This window comes from Salvelinus alpinus, chromosome 32, assembly GCF_045679555.1.
Source record: "Salvelinus alpinus chromosome 32, SLU_Salpinus.1, whole genome shotgun sequence".
NCBI lineage: Eukaryota > Metazoa > Chordata > Actinopteri > Salmoniformes > Salmonidae > Salvelinus > Salvelinus alpinus.
This window is the reverse complement of record NC_092117.1, coordinates 3,198,386-3,222,286: the sequence shown is the minus strand read 5'-3', so window position 1 is coordinate 3,222,286 and position 23,901 is coordinate 3,198,386. Positions and strand designations below refer to the sequence as shown.

The 23,901-nt window shown below is 43.3% G+C and overlaps 1 protein-coding gene across 1 annotated transcript in view; it reads left to right on the top strand.

The window, feature by feature from the left end:
* The window catches only part of ptk7b (protein tyrosine kinase 7b), a 176,909-nt gene extending 153,412 nt beyond the window's left edge, over positions 1–23,497 (top strand). The window contains exons 7-20 of the mRNA XM_071379737.1: positions 6,311–6,577; positions 6,789–6,925; positions 7,083–7,218; positions 7,593–7,712; positions 9,630–9,779; positions 11,250–11,394; positions 12,746–12,873; positions 14,802–15,002; positions 16,593–16,751; positions 17,004–17,236; positions 18,853–18,933; positions 19,336–19,487; positions 20,700–20,878; positions 21,704–23,497. Coding sequence (XP_071235838.1) covers positions 6,311–6,577; positions 6,789–6,925; positions 7,083–7,218; positions 7,593–7,712; positions 9,630–9,779; positions 11,250–11,394; positions 12,746–12,873; positions 14,802–15,002; positions 16,593–16,751; positions 17,004–17,236; positions 18,853–18,933; positions 19,336–19,487; positions 20,700–20,878; positions 21,704–21,864 — 2,249 coding nt within the window. The 3' untranslated portion in view covers positions 21,865–23,497. The remainder of the gene's footprint in view (positions 1–6,310; positions 6,578–6,788; positions 6,926–7,082; positions 7,219–7,592; positions 7,713–9,629; positions 9,780–11,249; positions 11,395–12,745; positions 12,874–14,801; positions 15,003–16,592; positions 16,752–17,003; positions 17,237–18,852; positions 18,934–19,335; positions 19,488–20,699; positions 20,879–21,703) is intronic.
* Positions 23,498–23,901: the final 404 nt, after the last annotated feature.

The following is a 23,901-nucleotide window of genomic DNA, read 5'->3' as shown; positions in this document are numbered from 1 at the left end:
TTATCTTCGTGAGTTTCAGAGATGGCCAGTATATGAATGTTATTGATTTCATTAATGACTACATATATTCATATAGGCTATTATTAATATGGGCTACCCTTTCCTGGGTAGCTTATCGTAAATAGACATAATATGGAGAAGAACATAAAATAAAAATACAAACATTGTTTGGCTAATAGAGTCAGTCAATCAGGCACTTGAGTGTCAGTTGGTATGTGTGTGTGTGTGTGTATGTGTGTGTTTGTAATGTTGGGCTGAAGCTACTGACCCGGAAGCTTAGCTCTCTTACTCCTCCCATGATTTTGGGAGGGAGGTTGGACAATGAGCTTGTCGTAGCGGATGTATGCATGTCCCCACGCTCTTTGGCAGCTTTCGTATGGATTTTAGTAATTGTGTATAAACATACATTTCACTGGAGATGCATCTATTAAGCAGGTAACCTGAGTTGTGTTCATTAGGGCACACAATGGAAAAAGTTTTTAAACGCAACGGAAAACTAAAGTGAAAGTTTCTGATTAGACAAGTCCAGGTAGTAGTACCTCCCTGTTTCAGTCCATTTTCTTCCATTTTGGGCCTAATGAACATGACCCAGGTAACGTTTGTTTTCTGATGATGGATCAAGTGTCACACCCCTCCCAGTCCCTAGTGTACCTCGGTTACTGTGGCCCCCGGGACTTTGCATGGGCCCTAACTGGGCCCCATACAGGGGCCTCTGCAGTCTTCACCCAGTGAACCACAGTCCATTTACATACCTTAATTCACCTAATCTGTTGTTAATCCCTGAAGGCATTAAACTGTAATTGTGTCACACCGACCCGGGTTCAGCGTTTTTGGGACAAGTTTAAACAGTCACTCTGTTTAAACACACACACACAGGCACGCACGCACACACACTCCCTTTCATCTGCTGAAGAATGTGGTGCGTTCTTTACATCTTAACTATAATGAGTCTCAAATGGCAGTCTAATCCCTATATAGTGCACTACTTTAGACAGAGCCGTATTCCCTATATAGTGCACTACCTTTGAAAAGGCGAGAGCTTGGGACTATAAGGTTCTATCTCCATTTTTTTTTTAAATTTTGTGATTGACACAGGCTTGTTCTGTTCTACGTTCTCTACCTAGACAGGACTCTAAATACCCCAATTCATGTTAAGTTCAAAAGAATACAAGATAAACATTTCTGACACCATTCAAACCACTGAGGGTTCAGAAATGTAAAGCCAATTACCTCAGAATCATCTTTTTGCAGATAGAACCGTAACGTCCCAAGCTCTCGAAGGGCCCATTGATCCCTGGTCAAAAGTCGTGCACTGTGTAGGGGCAATTTGGGACTGTGCTTATGTTAACCTGGTAAGGATCAAACTGGTGACCTGCTTTGAGAGGCATGTTTGGCAATACACAGCTAATGACTTCCAGTTAGGAGCTGCACCTACTGTAGTAGCTCACAGTAGTAATGAAAGAAAGAGAGGCAGTCTTGTGAGTCTTAACTGTAGAGCTCCTGATCGCATTCCACTTACTGTATACAGAGCTGCCTGCCAGTTGGAATGGATGATATATGGCAGTGTCAGCCCCTCCCTCTTTCTTTCTTTCTTTCTCTACCCCTCTCTCTCACTCCTGCACTTTATCACTCCTTCACTTAGGGGCAGATATCTCCTGTGATAATCTCATTCCCTTGTTGACATACTCCCCAGCTATATCCTCCAGAGGCGGTGTGCTGCTTCCTGCTCTCCTCTCCTCCCTCAGAAGCTGTTTCCTCCCCTACTTCCTTCCTCCCTCCCGCCTTCCAGCTGTTTCAGACTCATTGTAGAGGCCACACACACACGCAGGAGCTCGCATGCATGTACACACACACACACACACACACACACACACACACACACACACACACACTATCATGTATGGCTTTGTTAGAAAAGAGAATGTGGGCTGATTTGAATAGAGCGGTTAGTGGGAGATATGGGGTGGCATGTGGCAAGTTGACAGCAGGTGAGATATGACCTAAATAGTAGTAGTAGTAGTAGTACCTCCCTGTTTCAGTCCATTTTCTGTACCTGGGCCCTAACTGGGTCTCATACAGGGGGTCTCTGCAGTCTTAACCCTTGTGAACCAAAGCTCCATTTAAATACCTTAATTCACCTAATCCTTTAAGGCAGTGGTTCCCAAACTGTGGGGCAGGCAGGGGGGGAGAGGGCTCATTCCCGGCTTTCAATTTACTCTTGGAAAGTTGTAATAGTGGAATTCACAAGGTACAATTTCGAAATTGGATAGTGCATAATCCGTTTTCCTTATCATGTCAGTCATTGCATACCTTAGAACTATTTATAACTTGTCAGAAATGTCCAGATCAGCCCCATGTCAGCTAACGTTTTTTTAGCTAGGTTTTTTTTGCCCATAGATTTTGTTGTAATGTTTGACACACATTAGACATGGCGAAATGTATATAATTGCAAGAAAATTTGATTTAAAATGGAATTGAAATACAGTTGAAGTCGGAACTTAGGTTGGAGTCAATAAAACTCGTTTTTCAACCACTCCATAAATGTCTTGTTAACAAACTATAGTTTTGGCAAGTCGGTTAGGACATCTACTTTGTGCATGACACAAGTAATTTTTCCAACAATTGTTTACAGACAGATTATTTCACTTATAATTCAATGTCACAATTCCAGTGGGTCAGAAGTTTACAAAGTTGTTTACTAAGTTGACTGTGCCTTTAAACAGCTTGGAAAATTCCCGAAAATGATGTCATGGCTTTAGAAGCTTCTGATAGGCTAATTGACATAATTTAAGTCAATTGGAGGTGTACCTGTGGATGTATTTCAAGGCCTACCTTCAAACTCGGTGCCTCTTTGCTTGACATCATGGGAAAATCAAAAGAAATCAGCCAAGACCTCAGAAAAAAAGTGTAGCCCTCCACAAGTCTGGTTCATCCTTGGGAGCAATTTCCAAATGCCTGAAGGTACCACGTTCATCTGTACAAACAATAGTACGCAAGTATAAACACCATGGGACCACGCAGCCGTCATACCGCTCAGGAAGGAGACGCGTTTGGTCTCCTAGAGATGAACGTACTTTAGTGCGAAAAGTGCAAATCAATCCAATAACAACAGCAAAGGACCGTGTGAAGATGCTGGAGGAAACGGGTACAAAAGTATCTATATACACAGTAAGTTGAGTCCTATATCGACATAACCTGAAAGGCAGCTCAGCAAGGAAGAAGCCACTACTCCAAAACCGCCATTAAAAAGCCAGACTACGGTTTGCAACTGCACATGGGGACAAAGATCGTACTTTTTGGAGAAATGTCCTCTGGTCTGATGAAACAAAAATAGAACTGTTTGGCTATAATGACCATCGTTATGTTTGGAGGAAAAAAAGAAAGCCAAAGAACACCATCCCAATCGTGAAGCACGGGGGTGGCAGCATCATGTTGTGGGGGTGCTGCAGGAGAGACTGGTGCACTTCACAAAATAGATGGCATCATGAGGGAGGAAAATGATGTGGATATATTGAAGAAACATCTCAAGACATCAGTCAGGAAGTTAAAGCTTGGTCGCAATTGGGTATTCCAAGTGTACAATGACCCCAAGCATACTTGAATGGCAAAATGGCTTAAGGACAACAAAGTCAAGGTATTGGAGTGGCCATCACAAAGCCCTGACCTCAATCCTATAGAAAATGTGTGGGCAGAACTGAAAAAGCGTGTGCGAACAAGGAGGCCTACAAACCTGACTCAGTTACACCAGCTCTGTCAGGAGAAATGGACCAAAATTCACCCAACTTATTGTGGGAAGCTTGTGGAAGGCTTCCCGAAACGTTTGACCCAAGTTAAACAATTTAAAGGCAATGCTACCAAATACTAATTGAGTGTAGGTAAACTTCTGACCCACTGGGAATGTGATGAAAGAAATAAAAGCTGAAATAAATCATTCTCTCTACTATTATTCTGACATGTCACATTCTTAAAATAAAGTGGTGATCCTACCTGACCTTATACAGGGCAGTTTTACTAGGATTAAATGTCAAGAATTGTGAAAAACTAAGTTTAAATGTATTTGGCTAAGGTGTATGTAAACTTCCGACTTCAACTGTATGTTCTACAATGCTGGAAGGGAGGCCAGAGTGAAAAAGTTTGGGAACCCCTGCCTTAAGGCATTAAACTGGAATTGTGTCACACCGATCCGGGTTCAGCGTTTATGGGACAAGTTTAACCCTTCACACTCGTACGTGTATACAGGTTGAAAATGGCCGATTTGGGCACTGATAAGCTCCTAAATTGGAACGTAGTGGCCATACAGTTACATGCTATACATGACATCAGAACTCTCGCTCTGAGCTTCACAACCGTTCTGAACTTGAGCACCGCGCGCAACAAGAAGTTACCCCCATCCCTCCCGGTAATTGTGCAACTTTTGCAAATGTTTTGTTGTCTGAGTGAGGGAAATGCTGTAAATTCAGAGGACTCTATGTATTTTGAAATATGAGACGTTGAGGATTATAATAAATGCCGCTTTGATGTCATATAAGCAAGCCAAACACCCATGAGTCCAAATTTGCAGTTACAAGATGACATGGCATCATACCCTGGGTTGTTGTTTGTTGTGAAGACAATTATCCGTGGGGCACGCACCTGAATGCACCCATGGCTCCTTTCAATGCGCACCAAAATTGCCATCGGTTTCTCTGAATTGCCCTGTGAAAGCCTAACACTGTAAGATCATATTTTATAACTTAGCTAGTCATATTGGCAAAAGAACAAGCTTTGAAGGCATGCCCACCTGACCCAGATTGTTATTTATAATAGACTGTTTTTGGATTACGTAAACAACAACTGTAATTGTGTGATGGAAAAGTACCTTAGAAAAGTACCTTAAAAAGTACCTTTGAGTTGAAGTTTCTTCTTTGAGTCATAAAAGTGCATTGAAATGACTTAGGAACTGTGCTTATGTTGCACCAACCCCACGTTTTCCAGGAATAGTCTTATGTGACAGATTTTGTTATCAACAAATGCGGCGAAAAGTCAAGTCAATGTAAAATGCACATAAAATCAACAGTGGAATGTTTGGTCTAATCATTTCACCAATTATCTCAAAACTACTGTTCCCTTTTCAATTGCTACCATGGTTATGCATATGCTTTTCATATTTCTTCTGTAAGAAACATATCAATTTACACCTATCCATATAGGCCAATTCCAACAAGTGTAAAAGGTTAAACAGTCCCTCTGTGTCAGCCCCAGCACACACACACACACACACACACGCACACACACACACACACACACACACACACACACACACACACACACACACACACACACACACACACACACACACACACACACACACACACACACACACACACACACACACACACACACACACACACAGGCATACACACAGGCATACACACACACAAAGCTCTCTTTCATCTGCTGAAGAATGTGGTGCGTTTCTTCCCTCTTAACTCTAATTACTTTACTTCAAATGGCACCCTATTCCCTATATAGTGCACTACCTTTGACAAGGGTTCTGGTCAAAAGTAATGCACTCAATTTACACCTAAAACAAAAGTTTGAGAATGACACAAATATACATTTTCACAAAGTCTGTTGCCTCAGTTTATTTATAAATATAAAACAGAAATACCTTATTTACATAAGTATTGGGACCCTTTGCTTTGAGACTCGAAATTGAGCTCAGGTGCATCTTGTTTCAATTGATCATCCTTGAGATATAAACAGGTATATTCTGTTTTATATTTATATTATACATTTGCTACCATTTCTGAACCTGTTTTCACTTTTTGTGTGTAGATTGAGGGGGGGGAAATAATTGAATAAATTTTAGAATAATGCTGTAACGTAACAAAATGTGGAAAAATGCAAGTGGTCTGAATACTTTCAGACTTTTCGGCGTCCCTGAATAGCATTTCAGACTGAAGACAAGTATGCTAATGCCTCTGAAATTCTTATTCGAAAATTGCTTCATTGGCATGAAACACATTTTGATTATTATCTCCTGAGACTACAGTGGTTTAAATGGAAATCAATTTGAGCATCAAAATAATGCCTCATACTCTCTTTCTCAATCTCTCTCTCTCTCTCGCCCTCTCTCTCTCTCTCGCGGGTGAGATCTCTCTCGCCCTCTCTCTCTTGCCCTTTCTCTCTTGCCCTCTCTCTCTCTCTCTCTCTTGCCCTCTCTCTCTCTCTCTCTTGCCCTCTCTCTCTCTCTTGCCCTCTCTCTCTCTCTCTCTCTCTCTCTCTCTCTCTCTCTGTCTCTCTCTCTTGCCCTCTCTCCCTATTACAGAGATCGAGGATATGTCCCCCAGACAGTCCCGGGTCTTCACAGCAGACACCATGCAGCGTGTGTCCTGTACGGCCCCGCGTGGAAAGCCCCAGCCTGAGGTATGGTGGGAGCGGGAAGGGGTGCGCGTCCCCACGGAGGGACGGGTGTACCAGGAGGGCAGTGAGCTGGTCTTCAGCCCCACCGAGCAGGGCGACTCAGGCTCCTACACCTGCGTGGCCCAAAACAAGGCGGGCCGCAAGACCCAGGAGCTGACCGTCACAGTGGCCAGTGAGTCAGGCCACCGTCTTCTGACCTATTACATCATGGCTAGGGCCAGCAGTGTGTCCTGACCATGCAAAACTCTGGTCCCTATTATAGGGTTGTGCTTTAGTCGTTACTTGTCCATTCTGTTCCTAAGCAAGGGGTCAATTTGGGATTCAGCATGATTGACGCTGGCTTCTACTACAGTAATAATTCTTCATTTGTGTGTGTGATTCAGCTGCCCCAGTGTGGGTAACCAAGCCCCAGGACAGCTACCTGGAGGAGGGAAGACCAGGCTACCTCCATTGCCACGCTCAGGCTACCCCTGAGCCTGAGGTCACGTGGCACCGAAACAGCATTATGGTCATGCCTGAGGTCAGTATCTCTCTCTCTTTCTATCACACACAGACACATGCACGTATGCACACACACACAGGCATGCAGGCGTGCACACACACACACACACATACAAATACTGTATCTAGGCCATTCCTCTCCGTTCTCTTACCCTTCTCCCGCTCTTCTTCATCAGGACCCACGCTTTACAGTGTTCCCCAATGGTACTCTGCGCATCAATAATGTGGAGGTGTATGATGGTCAGATGTATGCCTGTGTGAGCAGGACAGAGGGAGGCAAGCTGTCTGGAAATGCCAGAGTCTATGTACTGGGTGAGCTGGAACTACATGGTGTGCGCGCGTGGGAGAGAGCATGTGTGTGTGAACGTGATCAGCCAGTTGAGTTAAGTTTAACCTTAGATTTCCCTCTGGTGCTGCTGTTCTAGAGTTGTCAACATGGATTGTCTAATTCCTGACTTGCTTTGTCTACCTTGTCTTTGTTTTGGCGATCTGAGATCCTGATACCCTTGTGATTCTTCGTTCAGCCATGTGAACGTGTGTGCGTGCATCTGCGTGTTCTTACATGTGTCTGAGCATGCTGTAAAATAGCTTTGTATAGTGTACCATGGGGTGTACCTGGGACCAGGCTACTCTCTCTTAGCTGTGTGGGTAATGGTGTGTTTGACCTTTTTATCTGTGTGTCCCAGAGAAACTGAAGTTCACCCCTACGCCCCAGCCATCTCAGTGCCTGGAGCTGGACAAGGAGGTCAACATCCAGTGTTCTGCTACAGGCAGAGAGACCCCCACCATCAAATGGACCAAAGCAGGTGAGTGCAGGGTGGTCCTACTCAGTGCTAGACCACAATATCCTAGATGCCATTTCCTGCCATTGTGCCCTTGAGGAAGGCACTTAACCCTTAAACTGCTCCAGGGGCGCAGGACTGAGACCGGCCCTGTGTTCCAAGCTCTCCGTGGGTGTGTGTATGTGTGTTTCCAGGGGTTGGGATAAAGCCATTGTCACAGGTCACAGAAAGAATAAATAGAAATCTATGTCCTGTGACGATAGACAATCAAATTTTCTCATAACATCAGATTATGAATAATGTTAGAATACAGAATCATTACAGAAGGAATGCATTGTAGATAGAATCAGATGAATGAAAAGTGAAGACAAGATTACATATGATAATTTCCCATCATTTGCATTGCCTACGTTAGAGGAGATTACTTCATCCATTTAGGGTTTGTCCTATTGTGATTATGTACCCAAGAAACATTGTGAAATACAATGCTATCACCCCTATTTGTTATGGGCCTACATTATTGGCTGTATAGAAGCAGTCTACCGTCTTCAGAACTGGATAATAATTGCTTTATTTGCCTCATAAATAATATAAAAATGCTATTGTTTGTTCTATCTCTCATAAAGCTGTGATTGAGAACAGCTTTATTTGCCTCATAAAATAATATAAAAATGCTATTATTTGTTCTATCTCTCATAAAGCTGTGATTGAGAACAGCCTATTCCTAGGCTTAGGCTATAGACTCATTCTTGTTCTTTGTTAAAGCCACAACTTCGTAGGCTAGAATATTTGGGAAATATGCTACTCTGCCCTTCAAACGCAACTACGAATTTGGTCAAAAGTCTTTGATCTGTTGGAATGGTCAGGTAGATCATCTGATTTAATGTGGTATTTAGTTTCCTGACACGAGAACAATCCAGTTGATCAGAACATATCATTGAGTATCAGAAATAGCTGTCTGTCTAGACAGAAAAATACTTTGAAGTCAGATTTTGCTGTAAAAAAAGTTATGTAATTACTGTGTTTTGCCTTTGTAGGTCAGTTTACTGTTCATGCCTTTAACTTGTATTATAGGCCTAGAAGAAGCATAGGAAATTGGCCATTTGGTTTTCAACCTGTCATGCAAGGATTTTCCCTCTCTCACATTATTAGTCCTCTTGGCTACCTTGCCTTTTTAGGCTATTCAGATACGTTTTTGAGATGGAACTCCGTTGCATTCTTTGTTTGATTAGGATGCATGAAACGATGAAGCGTAGCCTTTAGTCATAGCCTATCAAATGGAGAGAGAAAGGAATATAGGTTGTTTTTTTAAACAGATATACACAAGTTAAGGAGTGTCCATTATTTTTTTATTTTTTTTAAATATATACGTTTATGATATAGCCTAATGCCCATGAATCCGACAGAGAGAGAGAAATACTATTTTCTGACTGAACATTTTTGTGCTGCTTTGGTGGAATTCTCCTCTCTCTGTCTGGCCTACATTCCTCTCTTGCTTTCTGCAGGCTATATAACTTATTTATTGAAATAGGTTATAGCAAATAGGAATAGATTAGTCGGAATGCCACTTGTGCGCTGCGAGTCTCCGTTTTTTCCTGTGCAGCGCCAGTATCGTTCAAATAGGCCAAACCATCGTCTGTCACGTCAATTAGTCGGCGCCATCGACGATGGCTGTCAATAATTGTCAATAGACGGATGGTATATCGTCCAAGCCTACATCCATTACACTCATAACCTTTTCACACGACTGAGCCAAGCTGTACTGCACTGGCCTGGTTACACATCCACCACAGTTGCACTGGAAAGGACCGTATTAAAGGAACATATCCGAGCCAACCAAGTATGTCTCGGCACAGCACGATAGTGGGAGAAGGGTATCGCGGTATTGTAGTTTCACAGCCCCCATTGAGCTCCTCTCTGACACTCTGTCGCCCCGTACAGATGGTGGAGAGCTGCTTCCTCATGTGGAGATGAGAAATAGCCAGCTCCACTTCACCAAAGTGACGCGCAGCGACGCAGGGAACTACACCTGTATCGCCTCCAACAGCCTACAGGGGGAGATCAGAGCCATGGTCAGCCTCACTGTGGCAGGTAGGCGTGTGTATTTTTGTGCGTGTGTGCGTTTGAGTGTGCGTGTTTGATTAACTGTAGTTCACTTTGTACTTTCCTTTGCAAAAGCAAAAGAGACTGTGCACAGCAGTGTGTCTCGAGGAGATCCAGGTGCTGGTTCGAATCAAATCAAAATCCAATTTTATTGGTCACATACGCATATTTAGCAGATTGTGGGTTGTTGCAGGTATAATGCTTGTGTTCCTAGCTCCAACAGTGCAGTAGTATCTTACAATACACAACAAAACACACAAATCTAAAAGTAAAATAATGGAATTAAGAAATATATAAATATTAGATTGAGCAATGTCGGAGTGACATTGACTAAAATACAGAACAATAGAATACAGTATATACATATGAGATGAGTAAAGCAGTATGTAATTTTTTTTTAAACATTATTAAAGTGACTAGTGTTCCATTATTAAAGTGGCCCGTGATTCCAAGTCTATGTATATAGGGCAGCAGCCTCTAAGGTGCAGGGTTGCGTAACCGGGTGGAAGCCTGCTAGTGATGGCTATTGAACTGGTTTTGGCTGGAGCAACTAATTGACGACTGACCTCGACTTCAATCAAATAAAACATTTAAGTCATGCACCTTGCAATAAAAAATGAAAAAAGTCACGGACATTCGTCTACTGGGGTGCGTTTTTTACACTAGGTTTAGGTTTGTATTTTCCTCACCGTCCTCATAATGGCAATCCTTTCTGATTACTGTTTGTCTCTTCTTTTAGTTGATGCACTGTTTATAATCAGCTTTCTAATGACCATTGTCGATGTGGTTGTCTATTTCATTCATCCGTGCATTAGAAGGCCATCTGGCATCCATGTAATGAAACTCCATTAGGTGTTGAAGACACTTGTGGTTGACACAAAGAAGGCCCACCACAATGTAGAACTAGCTGTTCGATATGGACAAAAATGCCATATTGTTATAAATTGCCTGAATTGATGCGATAACGATAAATAGAACGATAAGTTTAAAACATTAATGTGCACCACAGTTTTTTTGTATCATTATAATTTAAACTACTACTACTCCTTTGATGATTGTAGCCATCAATTGTCCCATTAATAATCGCCCATATCAGCAAAAGTATTTCATTTCAAACGTAACATTTCTCTAGTACAGGCTACTTATCGCAACGAACGATATCAGCAAAATGCCTGCGATAAGTTATCTGTGTGGTCGGCGTCGATCATTTTCGGGTTTCTTGTCCCAGCTCTACAACACTGTCACCACAGTGAGTCTATAGGAAATCAGTTTCCTGAACTTTGTTTAGAGATAGAGTGTGGTATATTAACTGTGGTGTGTGTGTGTGTGTGTGTGTGTGTGTGTGTGTGTGTGTGTGTGTGTGTGTGTGTGTGTGTGTGTGTGTGTGTGTGTGTGTGTGTGTGTGTGTGTGTGTGTGTGTGTGTGTGTGTGTGTGTGTGTGTGTGTGTGTGTGTGTAGTGTATATCCGCTTTAAGCTGGAGCCAGAGAACACCACAGTGTACCAGGGCCACACAGCCATCCTACACTGCCAGGCCACAGCAGACCCTGAGCCCCGCGTCCAGTGGATGGTCAAGGATAAGGTGTTGGACACCAGCAGGAGAAGGTAAGGCTTTACCCACAGAGATGATAATATCACACACACGACAACATTGTCTTCCTTTGTGGTGCTCTGGAATAAAAAAACACTGGAATGTAATTGACACAAGTTGTAACATAACATACACTATCGTTCAAAAGTTTGGGGTCACTTAGAAATGTCCTTGTTTTTGAAAGAAAAGCAAAAAAAATTGTCCATTAAAATAACATCAAATGCCAGTAAGATTGCACCTAAATCAACCATTTATCGGATCATCAAGAACTTCAAGGAGAGCGGTTCAATTGTTGTGAAGAAGGCTTCAGGGCGCCCAAGAAAGTCCAGCAAGCGCCAGGACCGTCTCCTAAAGTTGATTCAGCTGCGGGATCGGGGCACCACCAGTACAGAGCTTGCTCAGGAATGGCAGCAGGCAGGTGTGAGTGCATCTGCACGCACAGTGAGGCAGAGACTTTTGGAGGATGGCCTGGTGTCAAGAAGGGCAGCAAAGAAGCCACTTCTCTCCAGGAAAAACATCAGGGACAGACTGATATTCTGCAAAAGGTACATGGATTGGACTGCTGAGGACTGGGGTAAAGTCGTTTTCTCTGATGAATCCCCTTTCTGATTGTTTGGGGCATCCAGAAAAAAGCTTGTCTGGAGAAGACAAGGTGAGCACTACCATCAGTCCTGTGTCATGCCAACAGTAAAGCATCCTGAGACCATTCATGTGTGGGGTTGCTTCTCAGCCAAGGGAGTGGGCTCACTCACAATTTTGCCTAAGAACACAGCCATGAATAAAGAATGGTACCAACACATCCTCCGAGAGCAACTTCTCCCATCCATCCAGGAACAGTTTGGTGACGAACAATGCCTTTTCCAGCATGATGGAGCACCTTGCCATAAGGCAAAAGTGGCTCGGGGAACAAAACATTGATATTTTGGGTCCATGGCCAGGAAACTCCCCAGACCTTAATCCCATTGAGAACTTGTGGTCAATCCTCAAGAGGCGGGTGGACAAACAAAAACCCACAAATTCTGACATACTCCAAGCATTGATTATGCAAGAATGGGCTTCCATCAGTCAGAATGTGGCCCAGAAGTTAATTGACAGCATGCCAGGGCGGATTGCAGAGGTCTTGAAAAAGAAAGGTCAACACTGCAAATATTGACTCTTTGCATCAACGTCATGTAATTGTCAAAACACCAGTCTCATCTTCAACAGTGAAGAGGCGACTCCAGAATGCTGGTGTTTCAGAAGGAGGGAATCAATGAATCTTTATTTCACGCTCTTTCTTCTTTCTTTCTTTCTTCCTTTATTTCTTCTTTCTCTCTCTCCCTCTAACTCTATCATTCTTTTTCTCTCTCTCTCTCTCTTTCTCAGGTTCCAGTTAATGGTCAATGGCTCTCTGGTGATAACAGATGTCACCACGGACGACACAGGCAAATACACCTGCATTGCCGGAAACAGCTGCAGCATCAGTGACCGTGTGGCACAGCTCTACGTAGTGGGTAAGTGTCTCTCTCTCTCATACAGATGCACACACATACACACAAAATTGATGCCACCCCCACCATGTTACTGTGTGTAGCAATCACGAGGACTGGATGAGGACTGTAATTAACCACTCAGCCATCTGAGCGTTCTAATAACCTGTCTCGCCAGAGTCATCGGTGAAGTGACGGGGACAGACTTTAGATTGAATCAACCCTTTCTCACATACACTGTGGCTCCTCCTTGTGCTTGGGCTTGTAGTTTAAAATAGGATGGGGTTTTGTATTATTCAAACCTCTCCCTGCGAGGGGTTAAGTGAGGCAGACCGTTTAGTTCGCAGAAGTAGTTCATTGTAGGACAGAGGACTTCATTCAGCGTTTTGTTCCAGTTTCTAAGGCTCTGGTTAGAAATGGATGATGTGAGTGTGAAATCTTTGGATGTTTTTTTCTGTGCGAGTTTCCTTAACAAAAACATTCAAGAAAAGAAAGCTTGGAACTGACAGCTTGGAACTGTAGCCCTTTACACTCGTACTGTACCCGTATACGGATTGAAATTTGAATTTGGGCACTGATAAGCACCTAAATTGGAACGCAGTGGCTGTACAATAACATGCCATACGTGACGTCAGAGCTCAGGTTCTGTTCTTCACAGCGCTGTAGGGGTTTTGACTGACAGCCGTTCTGAACTTGAGCACCGCACGCAACAAGAAGTTGCCCCCATCCCTCCCACTGACTGGGAAACGTTTTAATATTTTTTTTGTCTGAGTGAGGGAAATGCTGTAAATTATTATAGTTTTTTTTAATACGCTGCAGAATGCACCTATGACTCATTTCAATGCGCAATAAATTACTATCTGTTTCTCTGAATTGCCTTGTGAAAGCCTATCACTGTAAGGTGGTATTTTGTAACTTAGCTGGTCTTGTTGACAATAGAACAAGCTTTCAAATGATGCCCACCTGACCCAGAATGCAATTTATAATGATCAGTTTTTGGATTGCGTAAACAACAACAGTAATTGTGTGATGGCGGGGATACAGGGTTGTGTTCCAAACAAAACAACTACATGTGTGCTTGCTCTAGTTCCTCAACGGCACAGGTAGGAGAGCTCAAAAAAGCACCTTATAGTTGAAGACTCTTCTTTGAGTCATAAACGTGCATTGGAATTACTTAGCAACTGTGCATACTTTGGAGAGGTGTGTAGCCACTTGGAGACACCAGCTAGTCCTCTCACTTAACATTTCTTCTTATGTTGCACCTACCCCATATTTTCCAGGAATATTCTTATCATGTTACTGAATGTATCCACATTATTTTCAGATTTCGTTATCAATAAATGCGGCGAAAAGTACAGTAAATGTAAAATGCTCATAAAATCAACGTGTCAGGTGAAATGTTGTTACCTTAAATTTGGTTTCCCAGAATCTCCAAACTGTTCCCTTTCAATTGCTACAATGCTCATGCATTTCATACTTCTTCTGTAGGAAACATTTTAATTGAACCCTGTTCATATAGGCCAATTCCCCACAAGTGTAAAGGGTTAATGATCCACATGATGTGTATTCAATATTACTTGGATGGACACACAGCACTATTGTCTCAGTGGGTACCAGATTGCAGTGGGTACCAGTGGGTACCAGATTGAAGAACATACCAAGCTGAGATGTGTCTACCCATGTTCAATACCATCTGTTGTGTATATGTCTCAATCCCAAATTTTAACTCCCACAACTCACTCCTCTGTTACAGCAAACCAGGCTGTTATTGTTCAAGTGATTGTATACTCAATAACCTACATGGATAAATAAAAGTAACATCTGATGAACTATCACTTCAACTTTAATTAACACAGCTCATTCTGATAAACAAAGAGAATTTGCTCTCATCTACCTACCTGGTATAAATCAAATAAATAACCATAATGTCCTTTCTCCTCTGTCTTTGGCAGAGAAACCGGTGCAGACATTGGTGGACCATGAGGAGAAGGCACCCTATAAAATGATTCAGACTATAGGTTTGTCTGTGGGGGCGGCCGTGGCCTACATCATCGTGGTGCTGGGCCTCATGTTCTACTGCAAGAAGAGACGCAACGCCAAGAGGCTGCAGAAGGGCCAGGAGGGAGAGGAGCCCGAGATGGAGTGTCTTAACAGTGAGTCGGGGGGGATAGGGGTGTGGGGTGGGGGGGGGGTCGGGGGGTTGGTTGGTGGGTGGGTGGGTGGGTGGGCATGTTTCACAAGTGGCTAATTTTCACAAGTGGCTAAATTTGGAATCGCGACGTTCTGGCATGTCTGCCTCTTGATTTGTTAGGAGACTCCCCGACCCCCCCCCCCCCCCCCCCCCCCTTCGTAGACAGTGACGTAGTTCCTCTATGCCAAAAGAGTCCCTCGTTGAAACCAGACCCTATTCACTGTTGCCTAGGGTCTGGTTTTCCAGACTAAGCGTCAATTCCAGGTGGGTTTCTGAGTAAATTCACTGTTTGCTATAATCTTGTGTAGGCTACATGTCTGGCAAGTAGTTGTGTCTTTGTGAGTCACAGAAGAAACATTTATTTATGAGTCTGATGTGTGTCTGAATGCTCATACCTACATCATGCTCTGTCCGTACATGTTGAACATTTTGAGCTCATTCATACCCAGTTGACTTGCTACCACCTTGTGGCTGCCAAGAGCATTGCAAGGAAAGTGCAAAAGTCACCATAGTCAAATACCTGGGTTTTGAGTTGTTTTATATAATTTGGTAAGAGTCTTTAAGATTAAGTAAGCAAAACGGGGGTGCTCTCCTTACAAACTAAATACTTATCTTTGTGAAGTTAATCCACATATAATGGCTCCATTTGTTCCCTCTCATCTGTACAACCAGACACTGATCTAAGGCCGGCAGCATACCACTCTGCATCCCACTGCTGGCTGGTTTCTGAAGTTAAGCAGGGTTGGTCCTGGTCAGTCCCTGGATGGGAGACCAGATCCTGCTGGAAGTGGTTTTGGAGGGCCAGTAGGAGGCACCCTTTCCTCTGGTCTAAAAACAAATATCTAAATGCCCTAGGGCAGTGATTGGGGACATTGCCCTGTGTAGGGTGCTGTCTTTTGGATGTGATGTTAAACGGGTGTCCTGACTCTCTGTGGTCACTAAAGATCCTATGGCACTTATTGTCAGAATAGGGGTGTTAACCCTGGTGTCCTGGCTAAATTCCCAATGTGAGTGTCATGGTCACCTAATTATCCCGTTTACAATTGGCTCCCTCATCCCCCTCCTCTCCCCTGTAACTATTCCCCAGGTTGTTGCTGTAAATGAGAATGTGTTCTCAGTCAACTTACCTGGTAAAATAAAAATCTCAGTTTTGGCACTGAAGTGCTCAAAGTAGGGGTTACAGACTCAGGGAACTTTTCTCTCTGATTTCAAAATATTAGCATTATTATAAAAGGGTTATTAAATATTTCTAATCATCAAACTGGAGTATGTTTGAATTGTGTTGTGCAATATCTGCCCACATTACTGTCTGCCCATTTTCTTGTGGATTTCACATCACATTTCGGTATTTTGGTATTTTATGACACAACATTCGGTGTGTTTCAGGGGATCATTTTGACCAAGGCGAGGTGCAGAATCGCTTATCCTGACCACACAATGAGTAGTTATTTGGGATGCAAGGTGATTTGTACATCGGTGATTCTGTGCAGTCCAACTGCAATGTAGTCAATCTCAAACATGCACATTGTGTAATGTGGTTGATGTCCACCAGGAGGGGCTGTACAGCAGAATGGCCACACCACCGCTGAGATCCAGGAAGAGGTGGCTTTGACCAGCTTGGGCACCACGGCGGCAGCAGAGAAACGCCATAGCAGTGCCAACGAAAAGCTTCAGTTCCCCCGGGCAGACCTACACACCATCACTACACTGGGTAAGATGGTCACGCGGGTATGAGGAGTGAAGCTAATTGAGAGCGTGCCGAACAGCTGTGCACTGTAACTGGAGTAAATGCTTGAGCACATTTTCATACACTTACTTAATTTCACCTCTATTTACCAGGTTTGTCTTTACTCTTAAACCTGGAAGAAAATGTTGGCATATCTGAGTCTAACCTCTGACCTGTGCGTGTGCGTGCCTACCTGTCTGTCCGTCTGTCTTCCTGCCTGCGTCTGCCTGTGTGTAGGGAAGGGTGAGTTTGGCGAGGTGCTGCTGGCCAAGGCGAAGGGCATCGAGGAGGGTGAGGAGGAGACAGTGGTGTTGGTGAAGAGCCTGCAGAGCAAGGATGAGCAGCTACAGCTGGATTTCCGCCGTGAGGCCGACATGTTCTCCAAGCTGAGCCACGGCAATGTGGTGCGACTGCTGGGACTGTGTAGGGAGGCCGAGCCCCACTATATGATCCTGGAGTATTATGACCTGGTAAACACACAAATACATGTGCGCAGAAAGACGCACACACACATACGGTTGAAGTCGGAAGTTTACATACACTTAGGTTGGAGTCATTAAAACTCGTGTTTCAACCACTCCACAAATTTCTTGTTAACAAACTATAGTTTTGGCAAGTCGGTTAGGACATCTACTTTGTGCATGACACAAGTAATTTTTCCAACAATTGTTTACAGACAGATTATTTCACTTAGAATTCACTGTATCACAATTCCAGTTGGTCAGAAGTTGACATACACTAAGTTGACTGTGCCTTCAAACAGCTTGGAAAATTCCAGAAAATTATGTCATGGCTTTAGAAGCTTCTGATAGGCAATTGGAGGTGTACCTGTGGATGTATTTCAAGAAATTGTAGATGTCCTCAAGTCTGGTTCATCCTTGGGAGCAATTTACAAACGCCTGAAGGTACCACGTTCTGTACAAACAATAGTACGCAAGTATAAACACCATGGGACCACGCAGCCATCATACCGCTCAGGAAGGAGACGCATTCTGTCTCCTAGAGATGAATGTACTTTGGTGTGAAAGTGCAAATCAATCCCAGAACAACAGCAAAGAACCTTGTGAATATGCTGGAGGTGCTTTGTGGCAGGAGGGACTGGTGCACTTCACAATATAGATGGCGTCATGAGGGAGGAAAATGATGTGGATATATTGAAGCAACATCTCAAAACATCAGTCAGGAAGTTAAAGCTTGGTTGCAATTGGGTCTTCCAAATGGACAATGACCCCAAGCATACTTCCAAAGTTGTGGCAAAATGGCTTAAGGACAACAAAGTGAAGGTATTGGAGTGGCCATCACAAAGCACTGACCTCAATCCCATAGAAAATTTGTGGGCAGAACTAAAAAAGCGTGTGTGAGCAAGGAGGCCTACAAACCTGACTCAGTTACACCAGCTCTGTCAGGAGAAATAGGCCCAAATTCACCCAACTTATTGTGGGAAGCTTGTGGAAGTCTTCCCGAAACATTTGACCCAAGTTAAACAATTTAAAGGCAATGCTAACAAATTCTAGTTGAGTGTATGTAAACTTCTGACCCACTGGGAATGTGATGAAAGAAATAAAAGCTGAAATAAATCATTCTCTCTACTATTATTCTGACATGTCACATTCTTAAAATAAAGTGGTGATCCTATCTGACCTTATACAGGGCATTTTTACTAGGATTAAATGTCAAGAATTGTGAAAAACTGAGTTTAAATGTATTTGGCTAAGGTGGATGTAAACTTCCGACTTCAACTGTAGATGCACACATGAGCGAGCGCACACACATACGCACGTGAGCAGGCACATGCGCACACACACACACACACACACATATACAAGCAAATGAACACACACACACACACACACTACATGATAGATGCTGAACGATTACATAACCATAGAGCATAGTGTAACACTCTTATCCATGCTTTATATTCATGTAGACTATAACAATTGTCTTTGCAACGTTGATGAAGTTGTGAAGTTTTATTTGGTACATGCCTCCAAGTGTGTTCTTTTTATTGTTATGCTTCCTACATTTACAAAGTGAACATGTTTTTGACCTTTGATTTTCTCTCTTTCTACTTCCTTGGAAATAGGGAGATCTGAAACAGTTCTTGAGAATCTCCAATAGCAAAGATGAGAAAATCAAGTCTCAACCTATCACCACCAAGACCAGAGTAAGTGGCGTTCACTATACTTTGGATGTAATTTCCTCATTTCATTTGAAAAACAAGCACACGACACATGCCATTATGCCTCCTTTAATGGAATCATTCTGTTCCAGCTTGAGGGCACACAGGTGTCTGCATTTTGATGCAAACTAGTCCTTTTTTCTTTTGACAACTTTAAAAAACCCTACTATGTAAAACCTGTTTGATTCAGGCCATCCCGTGTTAAGCAGCTTTGTATTATATGCTAATGCCATTTCTCTCCCTCGGTCTCTCTGTCACTGTCTCTTTCTTTCTTTCTCTCTCTCTCTCTGTCTCTCTCTCTCTCGGTCTCTCTCTCTCGGTCTCTCTCTCTCTCTCTCTCTCTCTCTCTCTCTCTCTCTCTCTCTCGGTCTCTCTTCATCTACGCAGGTATCCATCTGTGCCCAGGTGGCTCATGGGATGGAGCACATGTCCAATCACCGCTTCGTTCATAAAGACCTGGCCGCCCGTAACTGCCTGATCAGCGGCCAACGCAGCGTCAAAATCTCAGCTCCCAGCCTCAGCAAGGATGTTTACAACAGGTAAGAGATGGGGCCTGCAATTGTATTTTTTATTTCACCTTTATTTAACCAGTTAGGCTAGTTGAGAACAAGTTCTCATTTGCAACTGCGACCTGGCCAAGATAAAGCAAAGCAGTTTGACACATAAAAGAACAGTAAACATAAGGTGAATGCACCAATTTGTAAGTCGCTCTGGATAAGAGCGTCTGCTAAATGACTTAAATGTAAATGTAAATGTAAAAAAGGTCTATATACAGCATGTGCAAATGAGGTAGGATAAAGCTTGTCTTAGCTTTCCTAACTGCCTGTGTATATTTGTTCCTAACTTCCCTGAAAAGTTGCATATCACGGGGGCTATTCGATGCTAATGCAGAACGCCACAGGATGTTTTTGTGCTGGTCAAGGGCAGTCAGGTCTGGAGAGAACTAATGGCTATATCTGTTCCTGGTTCTACATTTTTTGAATGGAGCATGCTTATTTAAGATGGTGAGAAATGCACTTTTAAAGAATAACCAGGCATCCTCTACTGACGGGATGAGGTCAATATTCTTCCAGGGTACCCGGGCCAGGTCGATTAGAAAGGCCTGCTCGCTGAAGTGTTTTAGGGAGCGTTTGACAGTGATGAGGGGTGGTCGTTTGACCGCAGACCCATTACGGATGCAGGCAATGATCGCTGAGATCTTGGTTGAAAACAGCAGAGGTGTATTTGGAGGGCAAGTTGGTTAGGATGATATCTATGAGGGTGCCCGTGTTTACGGATTTGGGGTTGTACCTGGTGGGTTCATTGATAATTTGTGTGAGATTGAGGGCATCAAGCTTAGATTGTAGGATGGCCGGGGTGTTAAGCATGTTCCAGTTTAGGTCACCTAGCAGCACGAGCTCTGAAGATAGATGGGAGGCAATCAATTCACATATGGTGTCCAGGGCACAGCTGGGGGCAGAGGGTGGTCTATAGCAAGCGGCAACTGTGAGAGACTTGTTTCTGGACAGGTGGATTTTTAAAAGTAGAAGCTCGAATTGTTTGGGTACAGACCTGGATAGTATGACGTGTGTAGTTACGGTCTATCATGCGAGAAGAAAGTATAGCAAAAGTGTACTAGGATGATCTATGCAGCCATTGCTAAGTGTAAAGTCAAGACAAAATAGTAACATAGTTTAATTATGTACATGATAACATCTTGACACTCTCTCTCTCTGTTTGTTTGTCTTTCTGTCTCGACTGTCTGTCTGCAGTGAGTACTACCACTACCGGCAGGCGTGGATCCCCCTGCGCTGGCTCCCGGCCGAGTCTGTGTTTGAGGATGACTTCTCCACCAAGTCAGATGTCTGGGCCTTTGGGGTGCTCATGTGGGAGGTGTTCAGCCACGGGGAACTGCCATACACCAAACTTGGTGATGACGAGGTGCTGGAGGGTCAGTATAAACCAATAGAAATGTACTCCGTGCCCACCAATCTGTGTGCTCCAATGGCTGAGCAATCACTGTTCAGATATCAATCTTGCAAAGGGTACTGGGCCTGTCCGAATACCCATACGTGCGTATTACATAGTAGGCTGACTTGGTATGAGAAAATAGAATGTTTTATAGTGTGTGAAAATTTCAAAAATGTAGTATGCTTTAAATGCAAAGATGTCATACTCATCTGGGCTTTTCATCCAATATGAATTCGCTGCACACAATTGAGGAAGAGAATCGTCTTTCCAGACCCACATGTGTTTGACAACAGCCTATAATCAGATAAGGTGATGCGCTGTACCAAAATGAACGAATGGAGGGAAACAACACAATTGTGCATTTAGATGATGCATTCTCAGTATGGACAAGCCTAGTATGTTAATACAGATTTCAGACATGGCCACTCTCCTATTCTTGGGGTAACTTCAAGCTATACTGAAGTGGCTATTCTCAGTCTCAACTGTGATGAATCATTTTCATGGTTCTGTTCGGGGAACAAGTTGTATTTGGTTGACATTGTATTGAGATGCACTGCACTATAGGTCACCTTGACAAAGAAAGTGGCACGTACAGTATCATCATGTTATTATCAAGCCGGGGGCAGGCTTTCTGTCCAATCATTTTTATGAATCCCATACCAGAAACGGCTCTACACCGTTCTTATGATGATTTCACTCATTGTTCCATAAGAAACGAGTGAATGAGTCAAATCACCTTGACCTGTATGTTCTGTCGCCCAAGTCTAACCTCCCCTGTTTCTCTGCTCCACTCTTCTCTCCCCAGGTCTGCAGGCCGGCAAGATGAAGTTACCCGCGCTTGACGGCTGCCCCTCCAAAGTCTACAAGCTCATGTGCCGCTGCTGGGCCCCAAGTCTCAAAGAGCGTCCCTCCTTCAGCGAGGTCGTCAACACCCTGGGGGATCTGTCCTCCGACAGCAATGTCTGAGAGGAGGACAACTGAACCCACCCCCACCCCAAGGAGTGACATCTCCCCCCGCCCCCCCCCCAAAAAAATAAACACAGAAATTCTGGATTCTGAGTCACACACATTTCAGGGACCAGGAGTTATTATTTAAAAGGGCGTGTGGATAAGAACAAAACACTTTTGTTATACCAATGGATTGGATACATACCGTTGAGTGTGTGTAGATGGTTTCATGTGAGGAGGACACGAGTGCCAGGAGTTTACATTTGCCTTAATTGCAGCATGGAAGGCATGCCCGCTGACGCTGTCCCTTTTGGCCCATGTGGTTCCAGTGGGCCCATGCCTGGCATGGGTCTCTCAGGGCTGGTTTGTCCCAGAGACCGCTCTCCCTCTCTTTTTTTTGACCGCGCAGCACAGGAACCATAAAAACTAAAGTGCCTCTCCTTGCCTACCTGAACCTCAATCTACCAACTCTAAAGTCCCCCCAACCAATCCAGGAGATCCTAAGCTACTTTTATCCATTGGGGGGAACTTTCTGTATGTGCTGGACTGGACTCACCACCTGAAAGCTGTATCTAGTGTGTTTCAGACTTGGAATTTTGTAGCCTCTAATGTGTGCCACTGACGCTGTTGTCTGAGCTGTTGTTCTGATATCTATTGAAGAGGCAAGATCTGAGTATAAGCACCAATGGACCAGATTTTTACAGAGTTTAAACTTGAAAGTCTGTTACTCATTGTGTATGGGGAACTCAGTGGATTGACTTGTCTGTGTTAATTATATACTTCACAGGAACAAATGTACTATCACATTTATAGCCAAGGAATATTTTGAGTGAGTGAGTGAGTTAAACAAAAAAAAATCTCTTAATGAGTGTGTTACAAGTGTCATTTTAACTCTGAAGTGCTCGATGTTGACCATCATTGATGGGATTACCATATAATAGACCACATATTAGCTGTATAACCATGTTATCACTTTATCAGTCTGTCGTTATTAAATGGCCGGCAATGCTGTATTTTCAGAGGTCCAATCACAAGTCCCTTTTCTTTCTAGCTGGTCCAATGATTTTGTGCAATGTTGTAATGTGGACCATCCCACAAGGCAATGTGTACATAATGTAGAAACCATGCACTAACTTCACTTAAAAATATCCCTTTTTATTACTATCATATTGTAGAAGGATGTACCTACGGGAACCTCTTTATTTATTATGAAGGTCCCGTCTTTTTTACCCATTTTTTTCCTTCTTCGTAAAAAGGTACTTTGATGATCACTTAATGCAGTTGCATATGTATTCAGTCTCTTACGATACATCTCAGTAACACAGTCAGTTTGGTAATACATGTGTTATTACCATGAGCAAAGATGGATGAGAGAGAATCACCAATGCTCTTCAAGGGACTCTTAAGTGCCTGGTAAATGAAGGATTATTAGCTGTTTTTCCGCTTTCCTTTTTTCTCAATATCTAATCAAAATGCAATGGTCTTTTTTGTTTGCTAAGACCTTGTTTTTATATATTGTTTTTAGGGCAAAACTGTTTTACGAATGCTAGGCGCTCACACCTAGGTCTCTTTTTTTATCCACTTCAGCTAATAATTACAGTAACCTCAATGTATACAAGCTGCTCTCAATAAAGGATCACGTTTTTTTAAACTGAGGAGTCTTGGCTGTCTTCATTGCTGTGTAACATAGAACTCACTCTGATTGGCCCCGTACACACTCAAGTTGTACAACTGATGTACAACGCATTTTGCATGTACGTGATACAACAGAGAGTTTTTCTACACAAACATTATTACACAAGAATTGTGGAGACACCACACAATGGTTGTGTAAACATTTTTGTGCAGACAAACTCTCCACTGTGTTGCAAAAATATCAGTTGTGCCACAGACATTGTGTCAAATGCGTTGTACAGTTTACCAACCTGAATGTGTACAGGGCCATGTAGACTGGCGAGATTGGAGATACTGAAGAGCTAACACTGTAACATGCTGACCAAACCGCTTGCGCGCCATCGAGCGCATGTTGATTTTGCCCCCCCACACCAGACACGA